This window comes from Sebastes fasciatus, chromosome 3 (assembly GCF_043250625.1).
Source record: "Sebastes fasciatus isolate fSebFas1 chromosome 3, fSebFas1.pri, whole genome shotgun sequence".
Classification (NCBI taxonomy): domain Eukaryota; kingdom Metazoa; phylum Chordata; class Actinopteri; order Perciformes; family Sebastidae; genus Sebastes; species Sebastes fasciatus.
The window spans coordinates 2,051,392-2,066,579 of record NC_133797.1 but is presented as its reverse complement, the minus strand read 5'-3'; the positions used below and the strand labels follow the sequence as shown (position 1 = coordinate 2,066,579).

The following is a 15,188-nucleotide window of genomic DNA, read 5'->3' as shown; positions in this document are numbered from 1 at the left end:
GGATCAAACTAGAGATCTAGAGCATTCAGAGGATGGATGGATCAAACTAGAGATCTAGAGCATTCAGAGGATGGATGGATCAAACTAGAGACCTAGAACATTCAGAGGATGGATGGATCAAACTAGAGACCTAGAGCATTCAGAGGATGGATGGATCAAACTAGAGACCTAGAGCATTCAGAGGATGGATGGATCAAACTAGAGACCTAGAGCATTCAGAGGATGGATGGATCAAACTAGAGACCTAGAGCATTCAGAGGATGGATGAATCAGACTAGAGACCTAGAGCATTCAGAGGATGGATGGATCAAACTAGAGACCTAGAGCATTCAGAGGATGGATGGATCAAACTAGAGACCTAGAGCATTCAGAGGATGGATGAATCAGACTAGAGACCTAGAGCATTCAGAGGATGGATGAATCAGACTAGAGACCTAGAGCATTCAGAGGATGGATGGATCCGACTAGAGACCTAGAGCATTCGGAGGATGGATGGCTTTCCTAGCTACATTGACAATAAGTGCTGCCCATCCAATCGCCAAAAAAAATAATTCTTGTAGAAATCTCCAAATGTCAAAAGTTTTTGATCCTGAATCACAGCATGACTTTTTCTATGGTGTTCCTCAAGGACTTGGTGTCTTAATGTGGTATTTTGGATGGATTATTGATCATTTTTATCAATTCTCCAGTGGTAAGAAAATGGTTAAATTTAGCACTAAATCTGTGTAACAAATGGTATCAACCCAAAAATTGCTGCAACAACTTATGAGACATAATAGAGCATGGGGATGACCATCATATACTTTTATCACATTGTTCCAAACCCTTATACACTTTTACAATTTATTTTAATTAATAATTCAATAATTTCTGTTTATTTTCTTATTAATGACTAGAACACCTTGACACACTGTGCTGAACAGCATCTCAATTTAATCTTCAGGTTTCAGCTTTCAGATGATGTACACCACTTCTGTGTGACATCTACTTTTGACCTGCTGTCTCTCCCTAAAGAACCCCCTAAAAAAGACACAAAACGGGTCTATTGTGGGTCTCATAGGGTTAAGGTACATTTTGAACAGATCAAAAATTAGCAATGTATTTGTGATTAATTGCGATTAACTATGGACAATCATGCGATTCAATATTTGAATCCATTGACAGCCCTAAAATAAATACAAAATATATTTAAAAACTGAAAATTAGGAATAAAGACCCGTCGGCGTGGTTTCTTCTGCAGTTGACGTGAATAAAGGCATTCGTGGTTATTAAGAAGTTGTTATGGTAAACGTCATTTTTGTGTGACAACAGTTGATGTTCCTGGCGACCATTAAAGCCTTTAACTCAACACCTCACACCCACATGAACATACCCTCATATCCTTCATACCCTCATCTTACAGATTGAGGCGTTGTGACAAAAATCTTTCATCAGCAGCAGTGACACGATGTGACATCCCCCCCCCCCCAACTTTCTTCATGTGCCTCAGATCACTAGTGCATCGCTCCTTGAGCTCTGATCGAGCCTCCCAGCTAAACCCCAAGAGCTGGAATACGAAGACGCCGGTGCTAGGCGACATGTTTGCAACGGCGTTACCGCAGTAATGAACGCTGTTGTTGAAAGTAAGAGGGATAAATAATGGAGATGTGGAGCAGGCAGAGAGTCTCTCTGTAATGTTGGGGAGCATCTATTATTTACAGGCCTGTGAGAGAGGTAGGAGCATTTAGGAACAGTGGTATGGATGAAGAATGGCTGTTTGTGAGCTTGAGAGCACATATAGCTTTTCTGATTTGTCACATATATGGAATGTTGAGAGAGAGAGAAGTACTGTAATGTAATGAAGAGAAAATATGTCAAGTAGCATTCAGAACTAGACAGAAAAATAACTGCAGGAGAGAGGAAGCACAGGGGAGTGATGGTGGAATATGTCTTTGTGGAAGAGTGTGTGTGTACTCCATGAAATGACAAGCTACATCATCCCAACGTCGCACCCTTGGATGTTTGATCAGCATCAGGCACAAAAGGCTTCTGGGATTGAACACTTGGGGCCAGGAACAGGCCGAAGTGACACTTGCGGTGATAAAGTGTCACCGTGGAGGTGGCTGGGACGGGGACGGAGATTATAGAGGTGACTGTTGGTGACAAAACTGTCACATAACCAATATCTCCCGGAAATACACAGTGGACGATGGAATAATCTCTCTAAGTGACGGCCGGCCCCGACAGAACCCGCCGAGGTTCTGGTGAGGGAAGTAAATGAATGACTCGGTACGTTCTCCCTTTGGGCTTCTAGCAGGCAAACGCAGACTGACACTCGTACCTGTCCTGTGTTGTAGCTGTTGACGATAACAGCCAATATGAAGACAGCCATGGTTCGATGCTCTGCCTGAAACAAAGATAGGAACCGTGAGATCTTATCTTATATGAGCAGATCTACTTTCACACTACTGACTGAAGCTTTTCTGTTCAACTCCTTTCAATAAAGTAATGTGTCGTAAAAGGAGAGATATATCCCTTTATGTTAAACTCACTGGCATGTAACTGTCGGCCAACACCGACAGGAAGTACTTGTGTCCGTTGTCTTTCACCAGGTCAGCTTGACATGACTGCAGAGACAGACAGAGAGATAGAGAGACAGAGAGAGACACAGAGGAGGTTTCACTTCATCGCAGATGTTGCTTAAGGTCATTTTCCACTCATACAGCATGCCATAGGGACTATTTGTTCTTTTCTCCCATGGCGGCGCCTCCAAACTATGAATGCATACTGATGGAACACTGTTGAGTGTTTTTATTGAAAATTTCCTAAAATAGGCATTTGGGAAAATACCTACCTTAAAGAGATAGTTTGGGTGTTTTGAAGTTTGGTTGTATGAGGGACTTATCCACAGTCAGTGTCAGTGTACTGTCATGGGAGCAAAGCAATGTACTGCTGTGGACGGGGGGGGGGCAGCAAAAATGGGTTTTAACCGGCTAAAAAAAATCAATGTACGCTATATTTTGAATATTTTCACCGCTTTACCTTGCAGTCAGACAGATCTTTCTGACGAGGAACTGAAGCTGTTACCTATGCTCTCTTCAGAGCCACCTGACTCCTTTGACAAAAACAGTCATTTGACCTGGCAGAACACAGGGGTCGCTGGTCTACCGCTGCCTCCATTGGTTAGTTTGTTTGTGTTATTGTGTGACTTTGGTGTTTTAAAGGGGTTAGTTTGGATTCACCAGCTTCAGTCCCCCGTCGGAAAGGACCGTCTGACGGCAAGGTAAAGCGGTGAAAATATTCTGTCATAACATAAAGACACACCATAATACAGCATGTAGAACATCTGAGCAAAAAAAGTCACTGATATCAATTTGTTTTAGGTGTCCACAGCAGCACATTGTTTTGCTCCCATGCTGGTACTCCTGTCTGTTTCTCCAAACTGGGGGCGTGTGGACCGTCATCCACTGTAGTAAAACCTCATACAACCCCACTTAAAAACACCTGAACTATCTCTTTAAGGTTAACATTGCCATTTGAAACATATTACTGACAGTCTTTTGCAAAAATGAAGTAATATTTCACTCCGCAGAAAAACAAAAACATTGACAAATTGTAGCAGCTTTACCAATTTCAGATTTGATTTCTGAATCAAACAGACCAACCAAGAATCAACATCGAATTGTTAATTTGCCAAACTGTCTGACCCCAATTATATTGCTTTATTAAAAGCATGCAGTGACATAAAATAAATCTACTATGTGCTTGAGCGTACCTGCTCTTTCAGTCATTGCAAAGTCACCAGTGCAAATATATATATATATATATATTTCTGCCCATAACATCATTGTGCACGCATTCACACCAAATGACACTGAAACACCTTTTTTCTTAAGTATTATTTTTCTTTCATTCCTGGCGTTAGTCATTACGTGTAGCAGACAATAAACCTGTGACGTAAAAAACCTGATAAACAAAAACCTAACGTCAATACGGGTTTGGAAATGATGAGGCGGCATGATTTTAATGTTTGTGAGTATTTTACATAACTTACACTGTCCACGGCGAGGATTTTAGCCCAGATGAAAACCAGCAGGGGACGCAGCTCTCTGGCTGAGCTCTGGAGCAGCTTTAATACGTAGGGGAAGATCCCCACAGAAAGGGCCTGGAAACACACACACAGAGTACTGGTGTTTATAGAACAGTATTGATATTGCAGTTATGATCCAGGCCTTGCCGCTGAATGTGTTTGTCTGTTTGACCACCAAGACACACCTGTGGTCTGAAATGTAAACGTGTACACAGGGATGTGATCTAACGGAGCAGGAGCTGGGAGGAGGATCGCAATTTTGACTTGAGTTCAAATGTCTGTCCTTTGTTACAGTAAGATGAGCCTTTTGGAGCATTCAGTATGCTACCAACTTGGACTGAGAGTGACGGCTTATGTCAAATTTAATAAGTTATACAATGTTGTAAGAACAGTATTACTGTGTATATTTCAAGAAATGCAAATAAGTGAATTAGCAGTATTATTCTGGCTTGCCCGGTTCTTTTTTTTTTTCTTCTCATTTTAAGACAGGACTTTGCAGTCTGTTTAACAAGCAACTGATTTTCTGTTCAACATACTAGTAGGGCTGAAGAATTGGGCGATACAATAGGTATCATGATACAGGGGCTATGATTCAATATATTGCGATGCAGTAAACAAGGCGAGATATTGCCAGTTTTTAAAAATCTAGTTTTAGGAAAAGTGTCATAACATAAAGACACACCATGTAGAAAATCTGAGCAAAAAAAGTCACTATGAAAAATGTCTACTATGGGGACTAACATCATTACACATAAATACAACTGGACTTCCACAAGAGTCTCAGCTTTACAGTCATACCCAATTGATGTAATTCCAAGGCTGTTTAGAGACCCCGGTATGCAGAAATATTCAAATACACCATTTTAGAATAGGAGATTATACTGCATACAAATCTGCATGTGATTATCATGAAGAGGGCGTGTCTGTAAAGCGGAGACTCGTGGGTAGTACCTATATTGAACCCATTTTCATTCACATATCTGGAGGTCAGAGGTCAAAGAACCCCTATGAAAATGGCCATGCCAGTTTTCTTTTCGACAAAAGTTTGTGCAACTTTGGAGCGTTTTTTAGCCTCCTTCACAACATGCAAGTATGACATGGTTGGTACCAAAGGATCGCTGAATCCTTTTAAAATGACCATTATTTTAAAGCATTTCAAACAGGCACACTATCTTAACGTACCAGACTGACGGCCCAGGGACCCAGATCCAGGAACCGTCCAAGCAGGTCTAGAGCTCGTAGCCTGTGCACCTGACTGAGGAGGACCTGGAGGAGAGCAGAGGTCAGAGGTCAACAGTGCTGCCTCCAAATCAAGAGGAAGCCTGGGATTAAAGGAGGAAGAGGAGGAGGGAGGAAGGACAGCGGGAGAAACGGCAGAGAGGGTGAGGAGGTGGAGTGAAACAGGTGGCTCTCGCACCACTACCGCTAACACTCTGGCATCAGGTCGTGCTTGTTTACTCAGTGCGTGTGCACAAGCATGCATATGTGGGCGATTGGGTGCGTCCTCTTGGCTGCAATTTCACTTGATACAGGTTTAGGACAATACCTGTGTGTGTGTGTGTGTGTGTGTGTGTGTGTGTGTGTGTGTGTGTGTGTGTGTGTGTGTGTGTACCTGTATGGCCAAATGGGATCACGATGTAGCAGTTTTGGCCAAGAACTATTTTAAGGAGGCATATGGTACGTGCTAAAAATGTATATGTGTGTGTAGTTTATGCAGTATTAAGCTCAGTGCAGCACACAGTGTGTGTGTGAGGACTGGACCCCGGTCCACACCCATGTGACTGTCCCACTGTGTGTGTGGGAACAAGCATATGGAGGAACCCAGGTCCACACACACTCATACACTTCCACCAACACATTATGTATTATTAGCGCACTCCGTGACTTTATCCTGGTGAGCGTGACCACACTAACAGAAGGAAGCCGGGGGAAGACCGGCCCAGGGTTACCTCCAGCTCCAAGGAAGAGCGTGGGAACACGGACATTTGTGTGTAGGTGCGTGACGTAGGTGTGTGCTCTGTGAGAATAAGAAAGGCAACAAGCAAGGATACAATCTAAACCTCTTCTGATCCAAGCTTGAAAAAAATCTCTTTTTCTTTTTGTTGCATCTTTTCAAACTGATTGTACGGAAGCCCCTCAGCGCAAGTGAGAGAAAAAAATTCTGGTGATCCATATTTGAAGTCTGATCTGGAGAGGTGGTCTCAGACCTTTTCCAAGCGAATCCTAGAGCAGTTTGATTGCAGTGAGAACAGAATCCACCCAACTGCACAGGTGAGGTAAAAGGCAGGTTAATGTGAGTGGGAGAGGACTGACTGACTTGGAATTCTGCAGAAGTCCTATGTTTACTTGACATCTGGGCCGAAGAGAACATACAGAATATGCTAAATAAAGTCCACAAAAATTGTGACGTTTATAAAGTAATCCGAGATAATCTGGAGGAGAAGGGATTCATGCGCACAGTAAGTCAGTGCCCAATCAAAGTGGACAAACTTCGGCCCTTCTCCTTCGTACACGCCCCTCAGCAAATTGATTTTTTTTATTTGGTCTGCTTTAATTTGTTCACTGTGAAACTAAACCAGACTAAATAGAAAACAAACCATGTTTTCTTCCAGGTGAGTTTTTATTTCTCCATGCACTCTAAACACAAGCTACATATATTATGTGTCAGCAAGTTATGTCAATTAAAACTGACCTGAAAAATGTTCTGTCAAAAAAACAGAAACACTTAATAATAATAATCGTCATTTATGAGTGGTAAATTGATAGTTCATAGTTTATTAACTTTATTAATCTTACTGTTAACTGCAATGATAATTAATGTTTACTAATAATTAGCAATGTCATAATTTATGTTATTTTATCATTAGTTTGTGAAATACTAAATACTTAGTTTATAAATTCTATATTGTATCATAGCTGATAAGAGACAATAACAATGACATTCTGATTACATTAGTAAACTATTTATTAACATTTATTGTTGTACACATAACATTTTATATGTTATATCAAGTTTTTCTTAATAATTACCAAATGATTTGTAAACATTTAAGATAATGTTTGTAAAACATCTATAAATACAACGTAAATAGATGGACCAGAAACCAATTATTAATCATTGACAAAGTATTAACTATCTATGTAAATAATGTTTAGTGACGTTTTACAAAGTATTTATTAACCATTTAACAAGGTATTACAATCATCAGTTGCAACTAGTCATCAAAATATTGTTTATCAACGGTTTACAAACCAGCTACTAATTATTAACAAAATGTTACAAATATCCGTCTATGTAATGTTTATAGATGCTTTACAAACAATTTCTTAAAGGTTTATGAATCATTTGGTATTCATTAACAACTACTTATATATATAGTATATAAAATGTTATGTGTGCAACAATTAACTGTTAAAATAACAAATTATAGCATTACTACTAATAGGTAAAGATTATTAATTATCTTTTCATGGTCTGTTAACAGTAAAATAACTATTAACTACATTTTAATTAACCATCACTTTACCATTTATAAATGGTGGTTATTATAAAGTGTTACTAAAAAAAACACCTGCCAATACTTTTGTCATAGGTGAAAAAAATTTACTTAGATAAATGATGCTGGCAAAACCTTTTTCCACCTGTTCATAAGTCATAAACACAGGAGAGAAAACTATTTAGATCAGACTTAGAAAATGGATCAACATCATTTTTTTTCTGACTTGCCTCTCAGGGCTTCCGTAAATTTGGCCGAGACAGTGAATATTTTCTACCCAGTCACAGACACATAAGCATATTTTATGCACATGATTAAAACGCATCAACATAAATGTACATTTGATCAAAGCAAGGATAAAAATCCCTGAGCAATGCTGCTATATTAAAATGTGTGAGAATGTGTGTGTGTGCATATTTGTCTCTATTCCTTATTTGCGTAACACCTTGACTGCAATCTCCTTTAGTGCGATGAGTAAGCACTTTGCATCATCATGCTGTGAGACATGCGGCGTGTTGTTATTATATGATGCACATGCATACCTTAATCTCGTCACTGAGGCCTAATGCCAAATGTGTGTGAGTGTGCTGCCGTTACCGTAACATGAACATTTGTGAGACCTTGTAATCCCTTTGCAAATTCTGTTAATCCTTCTAGGATGAAATGGCTGTTGTCAAGACAACGCCGCACCGTATCTCTCATCCCTGAGCTTTGTTGTTCTCCCTTTGCTCATTACATTAAAAAGCATTATTGATGGAGTGCTCTCCGTTGCCCGTTTCTTGTTGCTCATTGCATCTTTCAAATGGAGCCAGATTATATATTTTGGCAATAAATCCTCCAAGAATACGCTCATCTTTTAACTTCATTCTTATGCAACTGTGTGCTTAAAAGGGTATTAAACCTGTTTATGTGTCCATCCGTTACATCAGAGAGCGTGAAGGAGCCTTGAGATTACTCTGCCCTCGCGGCGTAAAGCTGCATAATGTTGCGTAATCTTAAAGGCTATTGCTGCTTTTACTTCCTCTCTTTTTAAGACCACATCAACAGCACACACACACACACACACACACACACACACACACACACACACACACACACACACACACACACACACACACACACACACACACACACACACACACACACACACACACACACACACACACACACACACACACACACACACACACACACACACACACACACACACACACACACACACACGCTCGCTCGCACACACGCATCCCTTCACACACCATCCAGCGCTCCCCAATCAGTCTGCCTTTTCCTTGGCTTTTAACGGCTCCCGACAGAACTGCTGTATGGACGGGCTGCGGTTCGCAGTGTGCTGAGTCAGCAGGAAATTACCATCCAACACGGACACCACCACTACGCTGTGATATAATACAACACCACGACTGTACAACCCCGCGGGATGGAGGTGGTGGTGGGAGGAGGAGGAGGAGAGAAGAAACTAACATCCAACTGCTGTAACTCAACAGCTGACGCACACAGCGAGGTTTTAGCAAGACTTCACCCCAATTAAAGCATCCCCAACAAATGTAACACCACTACAGGGAACACGGCAGCCACTGGCCTTGTCACAGGCTTTGTTGCAGGGTTGTAATGAAGAAAACTGGCCTGCAAATGCTGAGCTCAAATTACATCAAGGAATTTGCAGCGCATATCTCACTTTTCTGCTGGCAGACCTAAAGTGGCGGCCTGGAGGTGTCTGGTATAAAGGAGGAGGGGGATGAAGATAAATAAAGGGAGTGGCGAGAGGTAACAGCATAAAAAGTATTGCTGTAATGGTAATATTCTAAGCTAACGGTGGACTCGTGGCAGGTGATGTGTGTGTTTAATCAAAATGCTCTTGCAGCGGTTTTGCTCGTGCATAATGGAGAATGAAGCCCTTTGCAAACATGGAATCTGCAGCATCGGTGGATTCAACTATCTGTTAAAGAACATTTCAGCATTCAAGCATAGGTCTCAGCTACATAAATGATTGATTTGCGACGTGAGCGAGGTAAGGCTACCGACAGAGCGCTTCGTTTCAAATCTGTACATGAACAGAATAAAGAGAGAATATTGGAGTGTGAATACTGCTGTCCAGAGAAACTTAAAGGGGACTTATCATGCTCATTTTCAGGTGCATACTTGTATTTTGGGTTTCTACTAAAACATGTGTGCATGCTTTAATGTTCAAAAATTACCTCATACCTGCTGTGCTGCAGCACCTCTTTCACCTTCTGTCTCTGTTTGAGCTCCTGGCCCCACCCTCTAGGAAAGCTAGAGGCTGCTCTGATTGGTCAGTTGGCCCACTGTTATGATTGGTCAACCCAACCAAACTCTTTGGACTCCGCTCCAGCTCTACTCTAACTAGCTTTGCTTGAGGGCGTGTCAAACTAGGGTCATTGTAGGTAAAATATATAAGAATTACGGAGCCGACTGAGGGGGGGGGGGGGTAATATTGAGAGAAAACAACCGATTAAAGTAGTAAATAAGTAGTACATTTACGAGAAAAAAACTCAGTATCAGTATGTTGTTTTCTTCTGAATAGGCCTGATTCACGGCAATGTCTCTTCAAAGTCCAGATGCTAGTAGTATTTCCATATTGCTAAATCCAATTGCAAAGTATAATTTGATTAGTTCATACACTGCAGGCATAACACACGGCAAGCGGTGGCATCTGTGGTGTGTGAGGTTAATCCAACCTTGAAAAGTGAAGCGAAGTGTTTCCTTGACATAAAATATATTTGTATTTCTTTTCTATTCAATTTGTGAGATTTTTCTCGCAAATTTACGACTTTGTAACCTCGAAGAATATTCAGATTTTTTTTCTCGTAAATTTCTGAGTGTTTTTCTCTGAATAGGTTTAAGTGATATATAACTACTTGAAAGTATCAAAACACTCAATCCACAGATAAATACACACAGCCCGTATTCAGAAACTGAGCATTTAAAACAAGCCGTTAGGATTTCTGTCCATTTGTGATGTCACAAATCTACAATATTTAGACAATTTCAGTTTTAAATGTAAACATTCTAAATGTGTTCCAGTTTATTTCCTATTGCAGTGTATGTGAATGACATCAGCTGACAGAATGTAAACATGGACCCAAGCTGTTGCCTAGCAACGCAATTCCGTTGCCATTCTGTTAAAATGAGCTAAAACGGAGTGTTTCAGACAGAGGGTGAATACAGGTATATTAAGACAGACAGTATGAGAAAAATAATGTGTTTTTTGAACATTAAAGCATGTAAACATGTTCTAGTAGAAATCCAAAATACATGCATGAACCTGAAAATGAGCATAATATGTCCCCTTTAATGTCCACTGTTCAGAATTATTTCTTAAGGAATCACTCTATTAAAATCACACTTGATTTTTGACTTCGTCCACTAGTTCTCTTTGTATGCTTTGTCATGCTAATGAACCAAACTGAAACTGAAACACTGAAATCAAAAGAGAGAAAGAGACTGGAAGTGTGTGTGTGTGTGTGTGTGTGTGTGTGTGTGTGTGTGTGTGTGTGTGTGTGTGTGTGTGTGTGTGTGTGTGTGTGTGTGTGAGTGTGTACCTGCAGTACGATTGGGAGCTGCTCAGGAGGGTTTCTGTTTTCCACTCCCATCGTCAACCACACCTGGAACGCTGTCAGCTGCTCTGCAAAGAAAGGACTGTGCTGTGGACACAAAACACACATACGTTTATCAACATTTGAAAGAATTCATTGTGCTTACTCATTCCCTCTCTCTCACGAGGTAATGAGCCAGTCTGCAGTGACTAGCTTATCATTTCAGAAGAGCCCTGACACAATGAGCTCAGAAGTGACACTGCACTGCAGTAACCACATAAATCCTGATCTATCATGATCACCTCCCTCTGTCTCTCTCTCTCCTCGCTGCCATGGCAGTTTGCCTGATTGATTGGCTGCTGGCCGCAGAGTTTTTGATCACGCCGAGTGTTAATATTGCAACAGGAATTATAACAGCGTTGTGTAGACTGTTGATGGATGTGGAGAGGGAAAACATCAACGCTTCGCGGCTGGATTGCTAAATTAATTTATGCATAATCAAAGCTACACACTCATACTCACCGATACACCAAAACAGTGGTGTGTGGTGGTTAAAGGCCGAGGTTAGAGATTGAGCTCCTGTTTTTAGAACATCTGAAATAGTGGCTATAATGTTGTATTTTAGGGCAGGAACTAGGGCTGTGTATTGGCAAGAATCTGGCGGTACGATAGGTACGATACGGTACGATACGGTACAATACGGTACGGTACGGTACGGTACGGTACGGTACGGTACGGTACGGTGCGGTACGGTGCGATACGATGCTATGCGATACGATGCTATGTGATACAATGCTATGCAATATGATACAGTATAGTAGGGTGCGATAAAATACGATACGGTAAAATTTTGCGTAACTTTGGAGCGTTATTTAGCCTCCTTCGAGACAAGCTAGTATGACATGGTTGGTACCGATGGATTCATCAGGTTTTATAGTTTACTATGTTGCCGGTATCTTCACTCTAGCTTTAAAACTGATCCTGCTAGAACCGCAAAATCGCAAGTTGCGTTAAAGCGTTAAAGAAATTTGTAACGTTAAAACAAATTTGCACTAACATGTAATTATTGTATTAACTTTGACAGCCCTAGTTTTTTTAACTATTCATACTGCACACAAAAACAAATACAAATGTTCATGGTGAGGGGGTAGTATGGGGTGCAGTATTGCCACTACTCAATAATTGTCAAGAGTAGAACATAAAACTGAATTTGTAAAATCTACTATGCACTATATTTTTACTGCATCTCTAAATTCAACTGTGACAGAGACCAAGAAAATGAGGTAAACAGTTGAAGCACATCAGAGAAGGATTAAAGGCTCCTGAAAGAGGGAGCGAGACAGAGAGGGAAGATATCCTTTAGTAGTCCTCAGAGGCTCAATTACGGAGCCGGTAAGTGTTTTCGGCCCCAGTGCAGGAGAGAGGGGAGGGGGATCGAAGGATGGAAAACTGTCCCTGGGGGAGCGATGGAGAAGACGCCCACCTCCGAGAGGCCAGGTGGAGGAGAGGAAAGGCCCAGATAAAAGTGCTAACATCGGGGAAAGCTGCTCCGGTCCCACTTTCTCTGTTGTCAGAGTTTTCTGATTACAAAGCACATGTTGCTGCTCTCTGGTCTGGTGAGTGTCTGCTCACACTCTCACACAAAAATGCCAAGTGTTGACCTAGATATCTTCAGTCATCATCTGTTCAATCAGCCGCTTGCAGCGTGTTTCCATTACACTCAGCATCTCCATCACAGTCCCCTGTCATGTCAGTAAATATCAATAGAAACTGGCTCAAAGTGCAGGGGCCAGTGGTTTCAGCAACTATTTTTTATTTGACACTCGCGCTTGAATTATTAGACCTGACGTTTCACAATGTTGTCCACTGGGAACGACTGAGTGTGTGTGTGTGTGTGTGTGTGTGTGTGTGTTTAGATGAATAGAGACGCTGGTGGTGGAGAACTTGCAGTGCAAACAAGAACTGTTGATATTCACAGGCGTTGAGTGGTGGACAGATCCGAGATGAGAGCCATCCATCAACGCTAGATAACCAGTAACTACTGACCGATACAAATGGAGCATCTTTCCACCTTTCAAGCTGAAGCTGAAAAAAGGTTTGTTTTTCTCTCACACACACTTACTCTGAAGGCGGTGCCCTCCTCAATGATGGTAGGCAGCTGAGAGAGGCAGATGTCCACGGCCAGGTCCCACGCTTGCCTGTAGGGAGGTGACAAACACACACCACAGTAGAATTAGGCGTGGGCGTCATACCCGTGGGTGTTGCGACACCCGCACTTTCACAGAAACATGATTTCACACCCCCGCACTTTTTCCTGAGATGAAACAAAACTAAAATCTGTAAAAAACAGTGTTTCAGAGAATGAGTTTTCTATACAGGAAAGGCTATTGGTCAAGTTAGATTGATTGAACGATCATTCAGCCAATCACAGCCACTTTCCCAACCCACCAGAGGCCTTTACTATGAAGTGAGTTCATCATAGTCATGGTATCTTCTCCATATCCATATCTAACAAACGCAGTCCCGCTAAGTGTCCTACGACGGTGGTTATCAACTCGGCAAGTCAACTCAGGGTTTCTCTATCTGGCTACGAGCGCGAACATGTAAAAGGGGCGGAGTTTGCAGCATCTGACCAATCACAAACATGGACAAGTCTACTGTCAGCAGAGCGGCATATTTTACAAACAAAGAGCAAACTATAAACTATAAACACAAAGAAGTTAAACACATAATCCAGACTAATAGTAACACAGTTTTTACTCGCCAAGATTTTGCATACGTTTGGAGCGTTATTTAACCTCCTCTAAGACAAGCTAGTATGACATGGTTTGTATCGATGGATGCATCAGGTTTTCTAGTTTCATATGATACCAGTATCTTCACTCCGGCTTTAAAACTGAGCTCACTACAACCTCAGAAATATCGATTGCATTAATGCGTTTAAGAAATTAGTGATGTTAAAACAAATTTGCGTTAACGCGTTATTATGGCGTTAACTTCAACAGCCCTAGCTTATTTAATTTAATGAGGAGAAAATTGATGACAAACTGTAATCTGTAAAGTAACTAAAGCTGTCAGACAAATGTGGTGGTATAGAAAGTCCAATATTGGCCTCTGAGATGAAGGAGAGTAGAAGTATAAAGCTGCATGAAATGGAAATGCTTAAGTAAGGTACAAATACCTGAAAGTTATACCTAAGTACAGTATAACACTAGTTACATTCCACCACTGTAGCTGTCATTATTTAGCAGTAAATGTAGAAATGCATGGCATTCATTTTGATTTGGCATGTAACACAGACTGGAACGGGGGCTGCAGGCGGGGGGGTTGCGGTGCTCACGTCCTACCTCTAGAACACCCACACTTCTCAAATGACTGCTCCACCCCTGGAATTATGTAATAAGGAGTAGCCCGAAAACAGCACACATTTGTTGCAATTCAAAAAGAATCTCATTACAAAGGCGTTTCAGCACTAAGACCCTTGGTCACTGCTTTCCCTTCCGCACTCTCATTCTCCTCAGCTCACGTTTTAAATTCCCAGCCCGAGGTCCTGGAGAGGGCAGCATGGAGCCTTTAATCTCTTTCTAAACACCAGCATTCTCTCGTGGTCATCATATCTAATTCATGGGGTTATGAAACTCCTTCCATACCTTATCGCAGCTTCTCTAGTCTTTCTGTCTGTCTCTCTTTCCCGCTCCTTTTTTCTTGCAGCAAATTGAGCTCAGGGCCTTGATGGGGCTTTTCCCTCTCAGTTAGCATGAGTTAAGGGTTGAGTCACGTTCCCAGAGTAGATGCACTGCGATGTAATGTGATGCTGAGTGACTGACGCGGAGCTCACTCTGTCTGACAATCTCTCTGCTGCTTAAACAGCTTTCCCCAGAAGTTGGGAGCAATATAATAGAGTGGCACTTTCAGTCACCTGCACAGTGTTAAAGGGTCACTTTGGTATTTTTCAACCTGGACCCTCTTTTCCCATGTTTTTGTGTCTAAGGGCGTTTTCACAAGCCAAAGTCTGTTTGGCTAGACCGAAGCAGAGTGAAATTGATACTT

At 41.5% G+C, this 15,188-nt stretch overlaps 1 protein-coding gene across 8 annotated transcripts in view; it reads right to left on the bottom strand.

Annotated features, from left to right (window-relative positions):
- Nucleotides 1-15,188, bottom strand: part of rptor (regulatory associated protein of MTOR, complex 1) — a 270,013-nt gene that overhangs the window by 84,678 nt on the left and 170,147 nt on the right. For all 8 annotated transcript variants that reach the window (XM_074631008.1, XM_074631011.1, XM_074631009.1 and 5 more), the window contains 6 exons: nt 13,261-13,336; nt 11,145-11,246; nt 5,252-5,335; nt 4,034-4,144; nt 2,532-2,606; nt 2,321-2,386 (listed from right to left, as the gene is read on the bottom strand). In XM_074631008.1, coding sequence (XP_074487109.1) covers nt 2,321-2,386; nt 2,532-2,606; nt 4,034-4,144; nt 5,252-5,335; nt 11,145-11,246; nt 13,261-13,336 — 514 coding nt within the window. The remainder of the gene's footprint in view (nt 1-2,320; nt 2,387-2,531; nt 2,607-4,033; nt 4,145-5,251; nt 5,336-11,144; nt 11,247-13,260; nt 13,337-15,188) is intronic.